Source organism: Ascaphus truei, chromosome 5 (genome assembly GCF_040206685.1).
Source record: "Ascaphus truei isolate aAscTru1 chromosome 5, aAscTru1.hap1, whole genome shotgun sequence".
Classification (NCBI taxonomy): domain Eukaryota; kingdom Metazoa; phylum Chordata; class Amphibia; order Anura; family Ascaphidae; genus Ascaphus; species Ascaphus truei.
The window spans coordinates 91,626,373-91,649,345 of record NC_134487.1 but is presented as its reverse complement, the minus strand read 5'-3'; the positions used below and the strand labels follow the sequence as shown (position 1 = coordinate 91,649,345).

General features: G+C 50.0%; 1 protein-coding gene across 1 annotated transcript; it reads right to left on the bottom strand.

Moving 5' to 3' along the window:
- Positions 1 to 412: 412 nt before the first annotated feature.
- On the bottom strand, positions 413 to 20,345 carry BBS10 (Bardet-Biedl syndrome 10). The gene is made up of 3 exons (XM_075600212.1): positions 20,118 to 20,345; positions 14,137 to 14,344; positions 413 to 2,804 (listed from the first exon to the last, which is right to left on the bottom strand). Exons 2-3 carry the CDS (start codon positions 14,328 to 14,330, stop codon positions 878 to 880), a joined length of 2,121 nt encoding a protein of 706 aa, XP_075456327.1. The 5' UTR covers positions 14,331 to 14,344; positions 20,118 to 20,345; the 3' UTR covers positions 413 to 877.
- Between the last annotated feature and the right edge of the window lie 2,628 nt (positions 20,346 to 22,973).

The window sequence follows — 22,973 nt, the reverse complement described above, 5'->3', positions numbered from 1 at the left end:
CCCCAAAAAAGGGGCAGTGTGGATCTCTCCTTTAAGTGTACTGTGTTCAGCCACCGCATGTTTATACTGTATGCTGGGATTTAAAAGTTTAAACATCACCAAGCTCTCCTGAACTTATCTTCATTTAAAAAAAAAGAAAAGGAAACCCCAACCAGTTAAATCCCATAGATTTTTTTACTAAATGATTATATCTCAAATGAAAAACCCTCTCAAGTGTAACTTTATTTTTGGAACCATAACTTCACTACTTTGCAATGTGTTACAGCTCAGAGAATGATGTTACACGTTCATTATAATAGATCCATCTCTACCATTGTCCTTGGTTTGGCTGTAACAAATAGGTTAAAAATACTGTATACTGTATACAGTACTACTAACATCAGGATAATTTAATCTTGTAAAGGTTGGGCATTTAAAAAACATTAAAAGTATGTAGAAGGAGAACGTGCCAGTTGTTATACTGTATGCTCGAGATTTACGGCATGTCACTTTGTCCCTGGACTAACATTAGTTTGTATGGTTTTTGGCAGGGATTCAAGGATTCTGCCACATTCCCCGCAGAACAACAAAAACAAGCAAAAACATTGAATACAATCACTTTAATTTGATAACATTCCATTTATTTCCTTAATTTCTGAAATGCTGTTGCTTCTCTTGCCAATTTTCATACAAAATTACTTTAAAAAAAGTTTATTTCTGGGTATGTTAGAGATGGCGCACTCCAGACAAGTATGTTGCATGCTCTCAGGGCAATGGTGGAAACAGTGGCTTCTGCTTCATATACGCCAGGTATATTACTAGTGACATTAAGAGAAGTATTTGTTTGCTTACTGTTCTGTATCTGTTTAAAAGACTGGCACTAAGTGATTTGTGCTGTTCACAGTTCATCATCCGATTCTTCACTATTGATGCTCTGAGGCTCTCTCTTGATGCCAACAATGAAGTCAATGGTCACGAGCTTGCTAACGCAATGAAGCACTGAGCTCACAAGCTGGTATTTACACGACACAGATTCAAGGCCCTTTTGAGCTGTTTCTGTGAGTTCCTTAGTTTGAAAAGCACTAATAAGCTGGGTATAAACTAAAGTAAAACGAGCATTTCCTGTCTCTGCCCTGTAAAAGTGTCTAGGAATACATAACAAAGCATCACCAATTATAGTGCAAATCATTGAGAGTTCTGCCTCCTGGCAGTTTTTTGCAAAGCAGCTGAGATAATAGTGTAATAAGATCTCAAAGGTTCCTCCAGCTGGCAAAACCAACCCAGCATTTACAAATGATGTAGCATACATTTGTGCAACAGTATTACAAGGGCTATTGAGCTTGCAGTTGGCAACCATGAGTTTGCTAGTGCACGGATCCTTGGAAATAGTTACCACACTTTTATTTTCCTCTTTAACTGAAGATGCTACAGGAATTTGTTGGAGTGTTTCATCTTCTTGGCTTAACCACATATCACATGCACCCATGCATTTGTCAGACGATTTTTTTAAATGAGCAGTGCAGACTCCAGGAACTCTCTCTGATAATTTGATATTTTCACCTTTGTCAGTGCTGTGCATATCGACGGTTGGGTAATTTCTTGGCAAACTGGATTTGCAACAAGCCGAGTCCTTACTCTGGCGCATATTACATGTTATACTCTGTTCTTGTATTGATACACTTCCATTCTGTGTAAAATAGACTTGATGTTCTGTTGTCTGCCCCCAACTGGCATCTAGTGGTTGAAATAACTGCTGGAGCATTTTGAAAGCACCATGGAAAGCTGAAACAAGCTGCTCGGTTAACCCCTTCACAGGACCGCACACAACAACGCAGTGTGGCTGGAAGGCAGACGTGCCTTTAAAACCAAGATGTACATATTTTCTGGAACCCATTAAAACTGGTTGGCAACATGTTACTAAGAAAATATCTGTGAGATGTCCAAGAAAAACATCACAAAGTGGTATGGACAGTGGAGATACACCTGTGATTCTGCACACAAGAGAGATCTCTTCTGCAGGTAAGCTGTCAACAATGGATATTCCACTTTGTTTTGCATAGTAAAGAACTATTTCTTTTTGCTTCACGCTTGACAAAATTAGCTTGACTTGGTTATTCTGAAAATGTTTCATTATAGTTTCAGTCCTTTGTCTCAAGTATTTCTGTGAATGTTGCAGCTGAGCGTCTGAACAGATAACAAAATCTATATCAGATTCAGAGAGGGACTGATGGATCTGTTCTGTCACAATCAGTGCTCTCAGTTCTCCCTCTGCTGGGCTGTACACAGAAAACTGTCTGTGCAGCACCAACCCTGGTAATATCCTAGAATTGTCCACTGGGAGTCCTGAAACCTCCGTGTGCAGCTCAGAAAAACAGTTACGGACCAGGCTGACTACTTCAAGCATGCGATCATCAGTTGGTAGACATTTGTAGAAAAAGTCACCAGCTAGCTTGCTTATAAACATCTGATTATTCTGTCCTATTCTTCCACGGAAATAGGCATCCAACGTTGACTGTATTAACCCTTTGCACAATTTGGTCTTTTCTTTGGAGGCAGAAAAGACAGAGAAAAAATGTGGCGCCAGATGTTTCCCAATGATGTGCTCAAGAACTTCCGCCTGAAAGGTCATTAGCAGATTGCTCATTCTTTTAAAAGCAGGACTTTGATATCTATTTTTTCCTGGAGTGTTCCCAGAAGAAAGACGACCTTCATTTTTATCAACAGCTGCCTGAAGTCCTCGAAGAATACCACAAAGCAGTACAATAAAGGATTTCACGCCGTCGCCAGTAACACTGTAATGGTTGGAGGCACAGTTTACGATCATTCTGGGGAAGAAGAAAAAAGAGATTTCTATTAAGTCACCAATAGTAGTTAGACAGAGAGGCTGGATCAAGAGAGGGGTTCTTTAGAATGGGCAAGATTAGCACATGTTTGAAGGAAGATGGAAATGTGCCAGAGATGAGAGGTTAAAAAGGTGAGTTAGCGTGAGGCTTTGTGTGTCAGCGAGGGAGCGGAGCACGTCAGTGAATAGGTTCAAGGAGGCAGGTTGTAGGGTGGAACGATAAGAGGAGCACGGAGACCTCCTCTTCTGTTACAGGGGAAAATTAGTGGAGGGTGGATTAGGTGTGCCAAGGGAGGTAGGTGTTGCATATGCAGCATGACATGAAGTGATGTCATGTCTGATGGATTCAATCTGCTCTGTCAGGTAGGTGGCACGGTCTTGGGCCGTGAGAGAGAAAAGGGGTGAAAGTGCAGCTGAGCAGAGAAGGGAGTTTAAGGTGGCAAACAGGCATTGAAGGTTAGAGGACAGAGTTAGAATGAATAAAAGTAGATTTGCTTGGCAAGGGAAAGGGCAGTGCTATAGGAGGAGAGTAGGAATTTGTAGTGGAGGAAATCTGCTGTAGAGCATTATTTTCATATGCGACGTTCCGCAGTGCCTGAGCACTTTTGGATGTAGCATGTGAAGCTTTTGTGCCATTGTTGTGATTTCATTTGTCGGGGGCAATGTGTGCGTGGGAGGACAGTGAGAGATCCAAGTAGGAACCGCCGGTGCACTGCCAAAAATAGCAAAGCTAGGACATGGTGACCAAACAGTTATTTATTGAATAAAAAAACATAGCGTAGAAGTGCTGGTAATCCTCTAACGCGTTTCACACAAGTGCTTCGTCAAAGAGTGTGGTGGGAGGAGTCGACTTGTCTAAGGCTGATGAGTGTGCTTTGTATAGAGAGGTTGCCAGGTCTGGGCAGAAAAGGTTACTAATGGGAAAGAGGAGAAGTTGTAAAGATGTTTAAAATTGGAGAGGGTCTAGAGCATGTAGGTTTCTGTATGTAAATGTGGAAGTAGGTGTTGGGGAGGGTGCAGAGGGAAGAGGGAGGCTAAAGTTTAGGAGGTGCTGATAAGAGAGAGGGAAGGGAGTGTTAGAGTTAAGGAGAGAGCATAAGTGAGAGAAGACAAGATAAAGGGAGTGTCCACTGCAGCGAGTAGGAGATGTGGTGCACAGGGATAGTGAAGAAGAATCAGGCACACGGTCTTAATCATCAATGAAAAGGGCGGTTTATTGTGCCAAGGAATCCAACGTTTCGGCAGTAATACTGCCTTTCTCAAGGTGTAGGCAGCCTACACCTTGAGAAAGGCAGTATTACTGCCGAAACGTTGGATTCCTTGGCACAATAAACCACCCTTTTCATTGATGATTAAGACCGTGTTCCTGATTCTTCTTCTTCAAGGATCTATTTGGGACATCAGGAGCTCCCCAGAACCAGCGCACCGGTGGTTAAGTACCCCACTATCACCTGTTTGTTTGAGTGCGTGCACTGCCATCATTCCGTGCACAGGGATAGACCATAGGAGGAGGTTAAGAAGATGAGATGGGCAGCTGAAGTGGCATTGGGATTGTAAATAGGTATGTTAAAGTCTCCCAGGATGACAGTGGGTGTGTCAGAAGAGAGGAAGTGACGAAGGCAGGTGGCAAAGTTGTCAAGAAATTAAGATTTAGGTCCAAGGGGCGATAGATTACAGCAACACAAAGCAAAATGAGGGAAAAGAGACAGGCAGCGCAGATTTCGAAGGATGCGGAGAGTGAGGGAGGTATGACATGAAATGTACAGTGTGGAGAAAGTAGTATGCCAACTCCTCCGACCTGTCTATTCCCTGTTCTGGATGTATGGCTGAAGAGGACCACCATAGAAGAGTACATTAGCAGAGGCAGTGTCTGAGGGTGTCAGCCAGGTTTCTGTAATGGCTAGAAAGGTTGAGCGAGTTGTATATGAATAAGTCATGTATTGCTGTGAATTTGTTGCAGACAGATAATGTGTTCCATAGGGCACAGGAGAAGGGAAGGGAGAGGTGTAATGGGGATGAGGTTTCAATGATTATCAGTGCGTGGTAAGAAGGAGACTTTGGGGTACAGTATGGGATGTGAAAGGATTGGTATGTGGATAGGGCCAGGATTAAGGGACATGTTGCCATGTAATAGGATGAGGAATAATAGTAAGGAAATGAGAGTAGCACAGGGAGTTGCTGTTTTTTGGGGGAAGATGGGGGTATGATGTGAGAAGCAGATTGAGGTGATGGCTGCAAAGAGAGGGAGATGACAGAAGGGAATGGAAAACTAAGGAGGATTTAAGGTTGAAAGTATGGGAGCTAGTTGTTGAGGCAAAAGGTGCTAGTGCATGAGTGGAGGCAAGTAATAGGAGCAGAGTAACAGTGTTGCAAAGCTGAAAGGTGATGGAGGACATGATTTAGCATGAAGCTGTGGTATTTCCAATTGGCATATTCAGTGAACAGACAGCAGATGTGTGCTCACTAGCTGCTACCCAAATCATGCTGCATTTGGCAGTGCCAGGGTGTATTACGGGGCTGCAGAGAGAATTGAAGAGGAAGGTGTGATGAGTGTGTGCAGACATGTCGGAAGAGACTGTGGTAAACCAAAGTGGTGGTGTTGGGAGGTTAATGGTGCAGTCTAACAGGCATCGAAGCAGTGTGGAGAAGGGAGCTCACCTTAGGCTGCGTCCATGCAGCAGACCAAGCAGAGGCGTGCGCGTGAGTGACGTCACCCGCGTTAAGCAAGAGCTTTTTGTGGCCAAGGTACACACGTCTATGGGCATGTCTGTGACGTCACGGAGCTGGTTCACCCTCATTGGGCGAACAGCTCACGTGACACGCCCGTCGCAGCGAGCAATCAGATTGAACTGATTCCTCGCGCACCACGCACCCCCGCCTGGTGTCGCGCACGTGCGGTCTATGGGCGCGATCAATGCCTTAAGGCAATGTGATCACGCCGCGCACGTCTCCACCAGTATGGACGCCGCCTTAGGCTGCATAGTAATAGTCCAACTACTGTCTAACTTCACTTAAAGATTCTCCCTTAAAGATGCAAACTCTTTAGATGCTATGCTTCATTAGACTACTTTGAAATGTATACATCTAAAAAGTCACATGACCGCCCCAAAAATACATCTATAGACATTGGTAGGGCATTGGTATTGTCTGAGCCTGTTTTCAGCTATAGCGCTGTGCCTGCACACAAGTTGTTTGTCAGTTCTGTGCCTCCTGGGTTTAACAGGCTTTCTGCGAGGTTCCACTTCCGGTTTTCACTGTATTTTGTGTCTCAACATTCACATGGTAGCACAGCCCTGACGAAGGTCCCGTTTTAAAAGGTCCAAAACGCTGGTTTATGCTGTGATAATGCACAGTTTTTTTTAAACCTACCTGCCATGTAGGTTCCAGTGTGGAATGGAACACACACTTTACTGGCGCAATATTCCTAGATTTTGCAAAGGTTTTTTATACGGTTGATCATTTTATCTTGTAAAACACGATTCAGTGCTCTGGTATAGGGGAACAAGCTTTAACCTGGTTTCATTCCTACCTATTGGGTAAATACCAATGTGTTTCCCTTGGGTTCTAACCTCTTGGATGTCACCTGTGGGGTCCCGCAAGGCTGTGTTCTAGGGGCCCTACTCTTTTCAGTCTTCATTAATGATCTATCTACAGCTTGTACTGGAGCCTCAATACACATGTATGCAGATGACACAATCTTATATACACACATTCCTAACCTCACTGACCTTGGACACATACTTCAATCTGATTCATCTAGACTTGAATACTGGATTTCCCAAAACAAACTGTTTTTAAACACTGTTAAATCTGTAATGATGGTATTTGGGTCTAAGACTACATTTCTAAAGCTACCAACAATAGAGTTAGTTCTGATCTGTAGTTCTAACACCATTCTAGCCCATCACTAGTTTAAAATATCTGGGCATACGACATGACTCCCATTTAACATTTGGGTTGCATATTGTACTCTGACATCCAAATACCAAACTAGGTGTACTTTATAGGAACAAATCCTCCCTGATCCTGCTGGTCAGAAAGCGTATAGCACAGCAGATGCCAATGATAAACTATGGGGACTTAGTATATGGACAAAACTAGACACCCTCTACAACTCAATATGCCATTTTGTCCTGCAATGTAACTACAACACTCATCACTGTGATATGCTCCAAGAACTAAATTGCCTATCCCTCGAGTCGACACGCAAAGTACATTTTATCCTGTCTTGCCTTCAAATACTTTCTGGGCAAGCTACCTGGCTATCTGAACAAGCTCCTCACCCCTTCCACATGCAGCACTTATCGCATGAGATCAGACTCCAAAAGACTGTTCCCGTTCCCAAGGTTCAACAAAGAGTCACTCCTCCTCTTACCGTGCACCTAACGACTGGAACAACCTACCCGAGATGATCAAAACCACCTCCAGTATAAGTAATTTAAAAACTTCAGCTGCCTCACATTTTAATCTTGCCTGTAAATGTTACATATGTCCATAATCATATCTCTAACTGTCTATAAAATGTCTGTAAATTTAATGTAAAAACTCTGTTCATCTAATGTAACCATGTATTGTCATTGTAACTCTGTGGCTTCGTCTTTTGACCCGGATCTTTGGGTTTAGTTAGTTAGTGTGTGGGTGTGTAATATAGATCTATATGCTAAGGGTGCATCACAGATGAATTTAGAACAAAACTGCCATACTCATAGCCCTTCATCAGGCTTTAATATTTCCTAATAGGAGTTAGTCTGTGAAGTAACCATGCCAAATAGAAAAAGTGAGAAAACGTTAATAATTTTAAAATATGCAGCACATTTACTGTAAAATGACATCTTTCGTCACAGAATACTTTGTGCTACAAGCAAGTATTCCATATACATATACATATGTATGGAAGTCATATATATGGAAGTCAACTCAATTTGATTTTTCTAGCAACTGCAGCCTGACGTCAGCATCGCCGGCACTATAAGCGCGGCCTTAGGTTAATTTTACCCCTCACGAGCCACCTCTATTTCCCACCCTCTACCCATGTATTTCTCTTTCCTCTGTCTCACCCACTCTCCTCCTCCTCTCGCCTCGCATGTATTTATCTCCCCTGCGTCTCACTCTTACTCCCTCTTTTCCTCACTCACTCCCCCCCTCTCCTCTCACTCGCTCCTGCCTTCCGTCAATTACCCAACTATCACTCAATCCCCCCCACAAAATATATACCAAAAAAAACCCACCCCTCTAAATACATGTAACCCCACCCCGCAATCTTATACTATATTTGTGAAAGCACTGTATGCCTGTCTGCATGGCCTCTGTCCCTAGGGGAAATCTCATTGGTCCCTTGGCCCGCCCGCCCCCGCACACCTCTCATTGGCCTGAGGCGGAGTGACGGGCCAAAGGACACACAACACACACACACACAAAGACACAAACGGTAGGGGGGGGGTGTTGTGGGGCTCAGTGTTAGCAGCACATCTCCCGGTCTCTTACCCGCCGGTCCCGGAGGCTCCGCCTCTTCCTCCCCGAACATCAGCCTGAAATCCAAGTCATCGTGACCCGCGCACACCTCTCATTGGCCTGAGGCGGAGTGACGGGCCAAAGGACACACAACACACACACACACACACACACACAAAGACACAAACGGTAGGGGGGGGTGTTGTGGGGCTCAGTGTTAGCAGCACATCTCCCGGTCTCTTACCCGCCGGTCCCGGAGGCTCCGCCTCTTCCTCCCCGAACATCAGCCTGAAATCCAAGTCATCGTGACCCGCGCGCACCTCCTCCTCTCCCTGTGTCTCCCCCCGGTGCTCCGCTCAGCTCCCCCCCAGTGCTCCGCTCAGCTCCCCCCCCGGTGCTCCGCTCAGCTCCCCCCCCGGCGCTGCGCTCAGCTCCCCCCCGGTGATCCGCTCAGCTCCCCCCCAGTGATCCGCAGCCTGCACCTGCCACGCGGCACCTAAGATGGCGGCACCCGGAAGGACCCCCTTCCTCCCTCGCGGACAAACTAAGATGGCGGCGGCCTGAAGGAGAGGTGACGTGTGTGTGTCACTGTGTGTGTGTGTGAGACACTGTGTGTGTGTGTGTGTGTGTGTGTGTGTGTGTGACACTGTGTGGGGGGGACACTGTGTGTGTGTGTGTGAGACGCTGTGTGGGGGGGACACTGTGTGTGTGTGTGTGTGTGTGTGTGTGTGTGTGTGTGTGGGAGACGCTGTGTGGGGGGGACACTGTGTGTGTGTGTGTGGGACACTGTGTGTGTGTGTGTGTACGTGTTACACTGTGTGTGTGTGTGCCCCCCCCTCCCGTCCACTGTCCCCCCCTCCCGTCCACTGTCCCCCCCCTCCCGTCCACTGTCCCCCCCTCCCGTCCACTGTCCCCCCCCTTCTCGTCCCCCCCCTTCCCGTCCACGGTGTCCCCCCCTCCCGTCCACTGTCCCCCCCCCTTCCTGTCCCCCCCCATCCCGTCCACTGTGTCCCCCCCTTCCCGTTCACTGTGTCCCCCCCTCCCGTCCACTGTCCCCCCCCTTCCCGTCCCCCCCCATCCCGTCCACTGTGTCCCCCCCTTCCCGTCCACTGTGTCCCCCCCTCCCGTCCACTGTGTCCCCCCCCTCGTCCACTACCCCCCCCTCCCGTCCACTGTCCACCCCCCCCTCCCGTCCACTGTCCCCCCCCCTCCCGTCCACTGTCCCCCCCCCCTCCCGTCCACTGTCCCCCCCCCCCCTCCCGTCCACTGTCCCCCCCCCCCCGTCCACTGTCCCCCCCTCCCCCGTCCACTGTCCCCCCCCTTCCCGTCCCCCCCCATCCCGTCCACTGTGTCCCCCCCTTCCCGTTCACTGTGTCCCCCCCTCCCGTCCACTGTGTCCCCCCTCCCGTCCACTGTCCACCCCCCCCCCCTCCCGTCCACTGTCCACCCCCCCCCCTCCCGTCCACTGTCCCCCCCCCCCCTCCCGTCCACTGTCCCCCCCCCCCCTCCCGTCCACTGTCCCCCCCCCCCCTCCCGTCCACTGTCCCCCCCCCCCCTCCCGTCCACTGTCCCCCCCCCCTCCCGTCCACTGTCCCCCCCCCCCTCCGTCCACTGTCCCCCCCCCCTCCGTCCACTGTCCCCCCCCCCTCCGTCCACTGTCCCCCCCCCCTCCGTCCACTGTCCCCCCCCCCCCTCCGTCCACTGTCCCCCCCCCCTCCGTCCACTGTCCCCCCCCCCCCTCCGTCCACTGTCCCCCCCCCCTACGTCCACTGTCCCCCCCCCCCTACGTCCACTGTCCCCCCCCCCCCCCTCCGTCCACTGTCCCCCCCCCCCCCCTCCGTCCACTGTCCCCCCCCCCCTCCGTCCACTGTCCCCCCCCCCCCTCCGTCCACTGTCCCCCCCCCCCCCCGTCCACTGTCCCCCCCCCCCTCCGTCCACTGTCCCCCCCCCCCCTCCGTCCACTGTCCCCCCCCCCCCTCCGTCCACTGTCCCCCCCCCCTCCGTCCACTGTCCCCCCCCCCTCCGTCCACTGTCCCCCCCCCCTCCGTCCACTGTCCCCCCCCCCCTCCGTCCACTGTCCCCCCCCCCTCCGTCCACTGTCCCCCACCCCCTCCGTCCACTGTCCCCCCCCCCCCTCCGTCCACTGTCCCCCCCCCCCCTCCGTCCACTGTCCCCCCCCCCTCCGTCCACTGTCCCCCCCCCCCCTCCGTCCACTGTCCCCCCCCCTCCGTCCACTGTCCCCCCCCCCCCTCCGTCCACTGTCCCCCCCCCCCTCCGTCCACTGTCCCCCCCCCCCCCTCCGTCCACTGTCCCCCCCCCCCTCCGTCCACTGTCCCCCCCCCCCTCCGTCCACTGTCCCCCCCCCCCTCCGTCCACTGTCCCCCCCCCTCCGTCCACTGTCCCCCCCCCCTCCGTCCACTGTCCCCCCCCTCCGTCCACTGTCCCCCCCCCCCCTCCGTCCACTGTCCCCCCCCCCCTCCGTCCACTGTCCCCCCCCCTCCGTCCACTGTCCCCCCCCCCTCCGTCCACTGTCCCCCCCCCCCTCCGTCCACTGTCCCCCCCCCCTCCGTCCACTGTCCCCCCCCCTCCGTCCACTGTCCCCCCCCCTCCGTCCACTGTCCCCCCCCCCTCCGTCCACTGTCCCCCCCCCCTCCGTCCACTGTCCCCCCCCTCCGTCCACTGTCCCCCCCCCTCCGTCCACTGTCCCTCCCCCTCCGTCCACTGTCCCCCCCCCTCCGTCCACTGTCCCTCCCCCCTCCCGTCCACTGTCCCTCCCCCCTCCCGTCCACTGTCCCTCCCCCCTCCCGTCCACTGTCCCTCCCCTCCTCCTGTCCACTGTCCCTCCCCCCTCCTGTCCACTGTCCCTCCCCCCCTCCCCTCCACTGTCCCTCCCCCCCTCCCCTCCACTGTCCCTCCCCTCCACTGTCCCTCCCCCCCTCCCCTCCACTGTCCCTCCCCTCCACTGTCCCTCCCCCCCACTGTCCCTCCCCCCTCCCCCTCCCCCCCACTGTCCCTCCCTCCTCCCCACCACTGTCCCTCCCCCCACTGTCCCTCCCCCCTCCCCCCCACTGTCCCTCCCCCCTCCCCCCCACTGTCCCTCCCCCCCTCCCCTCCTCCTGTCCACTGTCCCTCCCCCCCTCCCCTCTACCCCCCCCTTTTCCTAGCGGGAAATTTAACTCCCGGGCAACGCCAGGTCTCTCAGCTAGTACATAATAATAATACCCCGCCCCCTCCAATACATTTTTAAAAGATACCCACCGCCGCAATACATTTTTGAAAGACCCCCCCAATACATATATATATATATATTTTTTTTTTTAAATCGGGCCGCACGGGTAAAATCATCATATCTTCCACAGCACCCCTCATATCACTCCCCCCCGCATCTCCCTCACATCACCCCCCCCTGCATGTCCCTCACATCACCCGCCCCTGCATGTCCCTCACATCACCCGCCCCTGCATGTCCCTCACATCCCCCCATCTGCATCTCCCTCACATCACCACCCCGCATCTCCCTCACATCACCCCCCCCTGCATGTCCCATCTCCCTGCATGTCCCATCTCCCTCACATTACCCCCTGACCTGCATGTCCCATCTCCCTCACATCACCCCCCTGCCCTGCATGTCCCATCTTCCTCACATCACCCCCTCCCTGCATGTCCCATCTCCCTCACATCACCCCCCTCCCTGCATATCCCATCTCCCTCACATCACCCCCCCCTGCATGTCCCATCTCCCTTACATCACCCCCCCCGCCCTGCATGTCCCATCTCCCTTACATCACCCCCCCTCCCTGCATGTCCCATTTCACTCACATCACCCCCCACTCCCTGCATGTCCCATCTCCCTCACATCACCCCCTCCCATGTCCCATCTCCCTCACATCACCCCCCTGCCCTGCATGTCCCATCTTCCTCACATCACCCCCTCCCATGTCCCATCTCCCTCACATCACCCCCCTCCCTGCATATCCCATCTCCCTCACATCACCCCCCCCCCTGCATGTCCCATCTCCCTTACATCACCCCCCCCGCCCTGCATGTCCCATCTCCCTTACATCACCCCCCCTCCCTGCATGTCCCATTTCACTCACATCACCCCCCACTCCCTGCATGTCCCATCTCCCTCACATCACCCCCCTGCATGTCCCATCTCCCTCACATCACCCCCATACCTGCATGTCCCATCTCCCTCACATCACACCCCTCCCTGCATGTCCCATCTCCCTCACATCACCCCCTCCCTGCATGTCCCATCTCCCTCAACTGCATGTCCCATCTCCCTCACATCCCACGCCCTCTGCATGTCCCATCTCCCTCACATCACCCCCCCTGCATGTCCCATCTCCCTCACATCACCCCCCCTGCATGTTCCATCTCCCTCACATCACCCCCCGCCTGCATGTCCCATCTCCCTCCCATCTTCCCCCCTGCATGTCCCATCTCCCCCCCTCTGCATGTCCCATCTCCGCCCCCCTGCATGTCCCATCTCCCTCCCCCTGCATGTCCCATCTCCCCCCCTCTGCATGTCCCATCTCCCTCCCCCTGCATGTCCCATCTCCCCCCCTGCATGTCCCATCTCCCCCCCCTGCATGTCCCATCTCCCCACCCCCTGCATGTCCCATTTCCCCCCCCTGCATGTCCCATCTCCACCCCCCTGCATGTCCCATCTCCACCCCCCTGCATGTCCCATCCCCACCCCCCTGCATGTCCCACCTCCACCCCCCTGCATGTCCCACCTCCCCCCCCCCCTGCATGTCCCATCTCCCTCTCTTCCTCACCTCAAGCGGCGGCGTGCAGGTTGCGGGCGGGCAGGTTGCGGGAACGTGAATGTGCTCACAAGTGATCTTTTTATTTGAGGTACAGTATATATATAGATAGATATATCTGTTCCTGTGACATGCTCCCAACAATATCAGTGATTTTAGATGATTTATTAGAAATGGTTGACAAATGTCCTTTGAGAGGTAATGCAGGTAATGATTAAAAGATGTTATGCTTGGGAGCACAGAAAACCTATTAATGTAGAGGCAATCCATCTTGAAGAAAAATTAATATAAGGCCACGTACACACAACAGAGTGGAGCCGTTGGTACACGCTGTATATAAATACCGGTACAAGTCGAAGCTAGTCTCAAATTTAATTTCAAGAATGCAACTAAAATAATTCCTTCTGGCTTAAATTTGCTCTAGAACAGGGATGAGAAAATTCAGTCCTCAGGAGCAAACAACAAGCCAGTTTTCCATGGTTTTGGTAATTAACACGCAATTAACCAAATAACCTAGGTTTAATGATTACTAACACAGCTTGATTATGCATATTTCAGTCGGAAAACTAGGCCTGTTGGCAGCTCTTGAGGACTAAACTTGCCCAGTGTTCGAGCATAGGGGTTTTTTATATTTGCTAAAAAATAGATTACTTACACACACATACCGATTCACACAAGTACACCAATAGGCACACTACTTTACTTTCATAGATACACATATACATACAGTTACACGTACTACTATATTGCTGCAGGAAGGGAGTAACCCAACCAGAACTCTGTCAGTGAATCTGCAGAAGGCTCTATGGTGACTTCTTTTGAGTACAAATAGCACGCACAACCAGAGGGAACCCAAAGAAGCAGGAGTCCCTTTGCAGCTTCACTTCTCAGTGAGAACCGCAGGGCCGTCCATGAGACCGAAAGGGAGGGGAGGAGAATTGTCTGATCTCGAAGAGTTGGCATCACTGCTTTATGTTTCATCACATATTGGTCATGAAAAAACAAAAATACACAAGCTTATGTTTTGCCAAGCGTATAAGGGTAGATCAATTAAGAAATACAATGGGTTAAGGTGCATTATACTATATGTTACCTTGCTACAGGATGATCGAGTAAGAGGGACTCTAGTATTTTTCTCCCATCTTTGGTAATGAGAAGGTCACCAGTGGATTTAATGAAAAGGACCTGTCCTCCATCAGGACCAAAACAACGACACACAATATTCTCTAGAGACTCAGCTACTTGGAGAACTTTACTTATATCCAAACCGATAACGCGTCTCTGCATTTTTCTCTCAGAAGCTGTGAAAAGAAAAGAAAAATTGCTCTCACTTATTACACTGTGGGAGCACCTCTATATCAGCATGTAACACACCTAAGCATTCAATGTACATGTACAATTAGTTTGGGAAACCGTTGGACAAATCTGAGGGGATATGCATGATTTTATCATTTGAGCCACTTGAAGTTTCTCATAGGATGGTAACTGGGGGCCCACAGCTAATAATGCCCTGGTTCAGGCCCTGCGACCCCCCTCCCCCCTGGTCGTTGAGCTACTTCCTCCCGACACCGTGTGCCACCCTCTGACCAAGAGCCACATGCCGTGCCTGAGCCTCCAGGTACCATCCATCCCCGCCACCGCCGCCCTCCACCCGCCGCTCCACACCTAAATCCGCCTCGCCGCCTGACACCCTCCATCCAACCCGCCGCCTCACACACTGCACGCGCATTGTGGGGCCGCACTGCTCCACCGGCACCACGGCGCTGCCTTTCCTCCTGGTGCATCCGTTCCCCCTTGGCGCTCCTATCCCCCTGGTTGCCCGCGCGGGGCGGGAGATGGGCGCGGGGGGGAGAGCAGGGCAGTGGTGGGCACGGCGAGAAGGGGAGCCTCCTGTTAGGATTGTCGCCTTTCCTCCCCCCAACCCCCCTCCTCGCCCCACCGGCACTTACCTCCAAACTTGCACCTCTTACTCCTGTCTGTGTGAATGGGAGACAGTGTGTGTGTGTGTGTGTGACTGGGAGACAGTGTGTGTGTGTGTGTGTGTGTGTGTGTGTGAGACAGTCTGTGTGGTGGGGGCCGGGGGGTGGTGCAGTGGGGGGGCCAGTAATGTGAGGTGCAAGGGGGGGCCAGTAATGTGAGGTGCAAGGGGGGGTGGGTAGTGATGTGAGGTGCAAGGGGGGGGTAGAGTGATTATTTAGGTGCAAGGGGTTGGGGAGACTGATGTAACGTGCAAGGGGGGGGGGGGTGATGTGAGGTGCAAGGGGGGGAGACTGATGTGACGTGCAAGGGGGGGGCAGTGTGATGTGACGTGCAAGGGGGGGGGACAGTGATGTGGAGGCCAGGGGGGGTAGAGAGTGATGTGGGGTGCAGAGAGGGGAGACCGCAGCTGTGAAGGAGGGGGGGCGAACGGAGCTGTGAAGAGGGGGGACCGAGCTGTGAACGTGGGGGCCAGCCAGCTGTGAAGGGGGTAAATCACGGGCAACGCCGGGTATATCAGCTAGTGGTCTATAAAAAACTGCCATTCAAGTCAGTTCAAGATTCAGACAACATTAATTTAGGTCCGAAAGCAGCTATTTTTCATAATTGGTTACTGTAAACACGGGCCGCGAATGTGCGAACGGTTAACAGCGATCGTGCATTCTCAGGATCAGCGCTTGCCGGCCGCGCATTCGCGATCGGTGCGAAATACAGGGACAATTGGACATTTTTTTAAAAGTTGTCAGGACACTGGGACACCATCTTGGAAAAACTGGGACGTCTGGTCACACATATACATATTTATAAATCCCATAAGGCTCTGAAAAATGAGTCTAATTACAACCTGATTTAAACTGAATCCCTACAAACTGTTTATGCATAGCCCCCAAAGTGCTTACAAAAACACCCCCAAAACGGTGCTTGGGTTTGTGGCACGTATAAAAAGCTTACTAATGAGGTTTGTAACATTTAAGATCATTCGCCAGATGCATGCCCGAGAAATTCTTAACAGAGGTGCAGTGTATTATATGTAAATGCGGAGTTTATGTGATTTTAATTGTTTGTCTGGTATGTGTATACACACTGTGGTCAGGGTATAAAAGGTTTGTCACTGTCTCTCTTGCTGCACAACCGAGGAAGGTCCCTCTACGTGGACCGAAACGTCGGTTGCGATGACTTGTATTTTTAATACATATCATTGGAATTTCAATAACTGTGTGCTGTCTCCTCATTATTGGATTCGGATCTGGTAATTATTTCTTATTTATGCATATTTATAAAAATGTTTAACCAGGAAGTAATACATTGAGAGTTACCTCTCGTTTCCAAGTATGTCCTGGGCACAGAGTTATAAAAAATACATGGTTACATTAAAGAACAGGGGTTATACAATCAAATCACGGACAGATAGAGTTGGAAAAATGGGTACAGGGGATAAAAGGCTTGTGAGTTTTAGATTGAAATAGAGCAGCTTTAACATCACTTTTACATCACCAGACAACGGCACACACCCTTTGGCTGCGCGCCTTTGGGGCAACGCAGATGCACACTGGGGTGGGTGGCTGAGATGCAATGCAGTTGTGAACAAAGGCTCTTTGTGTCCTCATGGCTCGTTAACATTCCAGTGGGTGGGGTTGACGTTCCACAGAGAACAAGCAAATGTTAACCCGTAGCACGCTGGTCCTTTGCAGAGGGGTGCCGCTCTTGGGGAACCCCATCAGGCTGTGTGCCTTTGGGGCAACGCAGATGCACAGTGGGGTGGGTGGCTGAGATGCAATGCAGCTGTGAAAATCATATAGGACAAACATCAGATAACTGTGGAGTATATGGTAGTGCCAACTTCTTTGATATATATATATATATATCTGTTTCCCTCCCGCCTCCCCCCAGTGGGCAGCTTCTGATACCTAGGGTGTGGTGCGAGTACCTATTATGGTCAGGAGAGCTGAGTTTGATTTGAAATGGTGCACACTTCTTCCCTTCTGCCCAGGGACTGACACTTAGACAGGAGTATGACGAATAAGGGTCTTTATTTCTGGCAATCACTGCAGATATTCTACATGCAGCGGTGCAGAGTCTCAAAGGCTCAAGGCCTCTGGATGATGCTTGCCCCAGATAGTACAGGGCATCTGCTGGGTTTTAATCAGATGTTCCCCCACGCCCCAAGGGTTGGGGGTGAGCACACTCATCCCTGATGGGAGAGACTCACAGCTCTACTGGTCTCTTCTTCCTCCAGACCAGGACTGACTAAATTTGGCACTGCCCCATATCAGGAACCAGAAGGGGCGGGCTCATGGTCTATACCTATCCCTGATAGGCTTACACAGGCCATGAGTCACCACCTCAATTCTGTCCATCAGAGAGGAGCATGTAGGAAGGGTCACAAGCCCACAGAATTAACCTGTCATAGCCTGCAGCTAGCAGGAACGTACATAATAGGGGGAAAGACAGGCTGAATAGACCTACCCTGTCACACACACACACACACACATATATATATATACACATATATATATATATATATATATATACACACATATACATATATACACACACACACACACATATATATATATATATCTAGGACCTGAAGGGGCTAACTGTGTGGGCTCCCACAGAGTAAAGCCCCTTCCCTATCACATGGTGCTGGGGTGATTCAGCAGAAGTTAAGCCCCACCCCCTTCTGCCTGTAGATAGTGACATCATGCTAAGCTTATAAATAGAGGGAGAAAGCTTCTGGAAGATCAGATCCCAAGAGGAGCTGAAGAAGGGGGATGTCATTGTAAATAGTTATGTAAGCCCCTATATATAAGATAGGTTCACCAACCCTTTTATTGTTTTCAGTTAGGGAAAGTACCCTGTTTACCTAGAGTCTCACCAAGATGGTGTTGCATTAATCCCATGATATCCTAAGACCGGCTATACCCAGAGGGAGCTTCCCATGCCGCAGTCCCGAAGTATAGATGAACCCACCCAACCGGCGGGTCCCTCACTAGCTCTCACCCAGAAGGCCACGAGGTGGCAGGCGGTCCTAAAATAAGGAGACCAATTAACAAGGGAGTAGTACTAGGTCTGCCAGGGGCTCCATGGATATGGAGCACTACCAGCATTATAGAGCAGAAGGATTCTGTAGGCGATTGGTAAATGTAAAGTCGCAGAGACTCCTGATGAAACCTTTGACAAGGTAAAACGCGTAGCGTGTGACCAGTGACGATGTAGTAGATAGATACACACAGCGTTACCTGCCTGCCTACCACTCCACCTCCAGTTCCATTCGGGGATTCCACCCAGAGACGCGAGGACGGACAACGCACGCCATACAGAGCACGGGAGCCGAATGCTGTCGGCGTCAGTTCTATGATCTATATGCTTGATTTTATCTTGCACAATGTGAGTGTATTTTACCATTCATTTCTCTCAGATAAAGTTTTTATCAGTCTGCGCTATGTTCCGGTTTTTTGCTTCACTCCACTAAAGTTCCTGTATATGCTGTCTCTGTATATGCTGACAAGCGTGATGCTACAGGGCAAAGATACCTTTATGCACACGTTCATACTAAGAAATTTGTGAGTACAAATTTCTTTGGACTTTTTTTGCTAAGGATCTACTGAAGATTGACACTCTGAAAAACATATGTGCACTATTTGCGTGTGTTTATCTTTTTTATATGTGTCTGCACTCCCCAAATCACCCAGACACCTGAAATACTTTGGACTGAGGAAAGCAATCCACATCAAGGGTTGAAGCTGCAATATACTGATTTGTTTGTATTACATTTTTCACTTATAATCACTTTATTTACTATATTTTATTTGAAGTATACATGTGCACAATTTTATGCACTATTATCACTTGATGTTTTTTATTGAAGTTTAATAGAATAGATGTAAGCACCATTACATAACACCCTTTTTTCGCATATATATATATATTATATATATGCACATACCACACAATCTTTATAGGTTGGATAACTCCTTGTATGGAAAATGTCAAAATCCCAAAACAAGGCAAAACAGGTACAAATGCCCAGATACATTGATACTAAGGCCTCGGACATAGTACAGGTGCGCAAGCGCGTGACCGAATGTGTGACATTCACGCACGCCTGTACTTGCCGAGATTCTTGGCCTGCATGTTTGCGCAATGGGGGGTGGGGCATGCCTGGGGCGTGTCCGTGACATCACAGTGCTGGTTCGCCCTCATTGGGCACGGCAAATTCAAACAAGGTTGTTGCGCGAACCACCGGTCACCCCGTTGCACTTGCACTATACACGTGCACATTGGCATCCTAGTGTTTGTTCTCGGCCCGAGCAACGTTGCTCATACCGTCTCTTGCACTATGCACACAGCCTAAGGCCTCGTCCAGGGTGGTGCTGAGCGGGCGCGCACACGCTGGACACGGTGCGACAATGCACGTGACCTGCGTGAGTGGGCGGGCGCGCCTCCTCGGCGCTCAGCCGCTTGCCGAGCAAGGAAAATTGATTTTGCTGCTCGCAAGCGCGTCTCTTGAGCGGTTCGCCCAATGAGGGTGAACCAGCTCCGTGACGTCGGGGCCGCGCACCCAGACGCACGCGCACCTAGCCGGCCAGGAAAAGCACGACCGATCAGGGCGCAGTGCCGGAGCGCAAGCGCCGTTCCCTACCTGGACGAGGCCTAAGAGAACTAAGCATAAATACCTCTGTACATGATGCAGGATTTTGTAGTCAGTGTATGTGAAGCTATTTGCATATTCCTGTGATACCTAGTGCTCTGTTTCTTGTCCCAGATGTACAGTTTACCCAACAATGTCCTCTATGGTCCTTCACATACCTGAAAATGTCACCAAATGATCATACCTGTAAACATACTGTAACATGCTAAGTAATGTCCAAGTATAGCCCAGCAGGTTATGATTACCGTAACCATGTAACTTTAACATGTATTCAATGCAACACAGCCAGAGAGGCATAAAAACAGACACCATACAGTGTGTGAATGAATCTCCACTGATGACATACAGCTAAACCTCCATTGACACACTGCTTTGCAGTGCCTTACTGGCCCATTTGGCAGCTAAGGGGTTAAAGCTTCATTTGCCGAGGTTGCACTTCCCACCTTCAAACAAACAGGCTCCTCTGTATCTGTGTCTCTCTGGCTGCAGCTCCACGTCCCCCTGTGCACAGCAGCGTGCTCAATCTCCATATCAACTGGTACCAGGAAGCACAGCCACCCGTGCATCAACCAATCCGCACAGAGGGTTTGCCTACCAAGCTGCAGCTTTGTCTTCAGCAGACCAATCAGAAACATGCTTCTATTTGAGCATGCTGAGAATAGGCTGTGTGTTAGAGGATTTGTAACGGTCTGTGTCAATGGTTTCCAACCTACACTTTGTTTAGCAGGGGTGTGCAAACTTTACCCCCTGCGCACCCCTGCTTGCTCTCCTCTGCAGCTCGCGCCCCCCCCCAATTCAGCACTGGCGTCAAATGACTCGTGGGGTCATGTTGCCATGACGACTCATTGCTGTAAGGTAATTGTGTTAGGCTGCATCCATAGAAGGACAAGCAGCGCTGAGCCCCGGCACCCTCAATGAGGATGTCTTTAGAGGGGGCTCACGCGAGCGTCCGCAGGCGTGCTGAGGCGCTGGATTTTTCAGCCGACAGCCAAGCTGTTTTTCAGCGCGCTGTCGGCTGAAAACATCCAATCAGCGCGAAGCAGCGTCAACGTCGCGGCGCCGTGACGTTGACGTCAGTGCGTCGCGGGCTATTGGCCCAGCGATGTCACTGCCCCGCCTCTCCCCACCTCCGATCGTGCCCGCTGGCTCGCCTGCATGTACATGAAAACGCACAGCTTCAGCAGGCGAGCCTCAGCGTCAGCGCTGTTCAGCACTGTTCCCCCCCTCCCTGGGTTAAGGAGCCCTATGTGAAATTCTAATGAACCCCAACCCTCTCTAATAGTGCCTCTGAGATGAGATCAGATGCATTGTAAGGAACCCCAGCCATCTCTATTAGCGCGTCTGAGAACAGATGCATTGTAAGGAATCCCACCCCTCTCTAATAGTGCGTCTGAGATCAGATGCATTGTAAGGAACCCCAACCCTCTCTAATAGTGTGTCTGAGATCAGATGCATTGTAAGGAACCCCAACCCTCTCTAATAGTGTGTCTGAGATCAGATGCATTGTAAGGAACCCCACCCCTCTCTAATAGTGTGTCTGAGATCAGATGCATTGTAAGGAACCCCAACCCTCTCTAATAGTGCGTCTGAGATCAGATGCATTGTAAGGAACCCCAACCCTCTCTAATAGGGTGTCTGAGATCAGATGCATTGTAAGGAAGCCTAACCCTATCTAATAGCGCGTCTGAGATCAGATGCATTGTAAGGAATCCCACCCCTCTCTAATAGTGTGTCTGAGATCAGATGCATTGTAAGGAACCCCAACCCTCTCTAATAGTGCGTCAGATCAGATGCATTGTAAGGAACCCCAACCCTCTCTAATAGCGCGTCTGAGATCAGATGCATTGTAAGGAACCCCAACCCTCTCTAATAGCGCGTCTGATATCAGATGCATTGTAAGGAACCCCAACCCTCTCTAATAGCGCGTCTGAGATCAGATGCATTGTAAGGAACCCCAACCCTCTTTAATAGTGCGTCTGAGATCAGATGCATTGAAAGGAACCCCAACCCTCTCTAATAGTGTGTCTGAGATCAGGGGCATTGTAAGGAACCACAACCCTCTCTAATAGCGTGTCTGAGATCAGGTGCATTGTAAATTCTTCTGTATTTGGTACAATTTTAAAATGACCATTACAGGGAGCCCCTTTAGGGAGGCCGGGGAACCCAAGGATTCCTGGGAACCCTGGTTGAAAAACATTACTCTGTGTGCTGGTTCTATCAAACATGGCTAAAGTAACTTCATGGTATTGAGATGTTAACGGATCAATCCCACATATGGACACATTAAACTAATGGCAGCAATAAGCTTAGTAGGTTTCAAGTGTCCTAAAAATAATTTTGATTAGTTTGAAAGCTGACATTTTAAAGGTAATACCTTAGTTAATATTTCATTGTATAATTATATTTCCAATGACAGTGTTATGCAAGTACAGGGTTTATAAAATATGGTTTCCAATGTGTCTAGTGTTTTAAATGTAAATAAAATATATCAACAATATACAGGCATACCCCGCATTAACGTACGCAATGGGACCGGAGCATGTATGTAAAGCGAAAATGTACTTAAAGTGAAGCACTGCCCTTTTCCCACTTATCGATGCAGTTACTGTACTGCAATCGTCATATACGTGCATAACTGATGTAAATAACGCATGTGTAACAGGCTCTATAGTCTCCCTGCTTGCGCACAGCTTCGGTACAGGTAGGGAGCCAGTATTGCTGTTCAGGACGTGCTGACAGGCGCATGCGTGAGCTGCCGTTTGCCTATTGAGAGATATGTACTTACTCGCGAGTGTATTTAAAGTGAGTGTCCTTAAACCGGGGTATGCCTGTACTGAATTCACAGTAAAATTAGATTCCACACTGTTTAGGTTTCAACATTAAAGACTCACTAATGTTACAGAAAACCATTCGGTATGATTGATTTAATACATGTAAATAAAATGCAAACAAACATCCCTATATACAGTAGTTGAGATTGTACATTTATATGTAACCTTATAGCAAGGTTTCTATTTTAACCAGTAGATGGCATCTTTGTATTGCAGTTTATAAGTCCGGATTGAGGCGACTATATATTAGCATTGTAAAAAAAAATTTTTTATTGCTGTTTCACTAAATAATACATTTCTAAGGCAGTCATAAATATCAGTGACTTGCGAAAGGTCCCAATGCTGGTCAGAAACATTGATCCAGTAAATAAATTTTTTTAATAAGACCATGAGAGTGGTGCTTGTTCCTGTAAATAGAAATAAATATCCGTACACTGTGTAACTGGCATAACAAGTTCCAGGGCAACA

Bases quoted from the DNA above. Each gene is read 5' to 3' on its own strand.
- BBS10 (XM_075600212.1), bottom strand. From the start codon at position 14,330: ATGCAGAGACGCGTTATCGGTTTGGATATAAGTAAAGTTCTCCAAGTA. The intron at 2,805-14,136 runs GTAACATATAGT...CTTCTTCCCCAG, and splicing joins CTCGATCATCCTGTAGCAAG to AATGATCGTAAACTGTGCCT.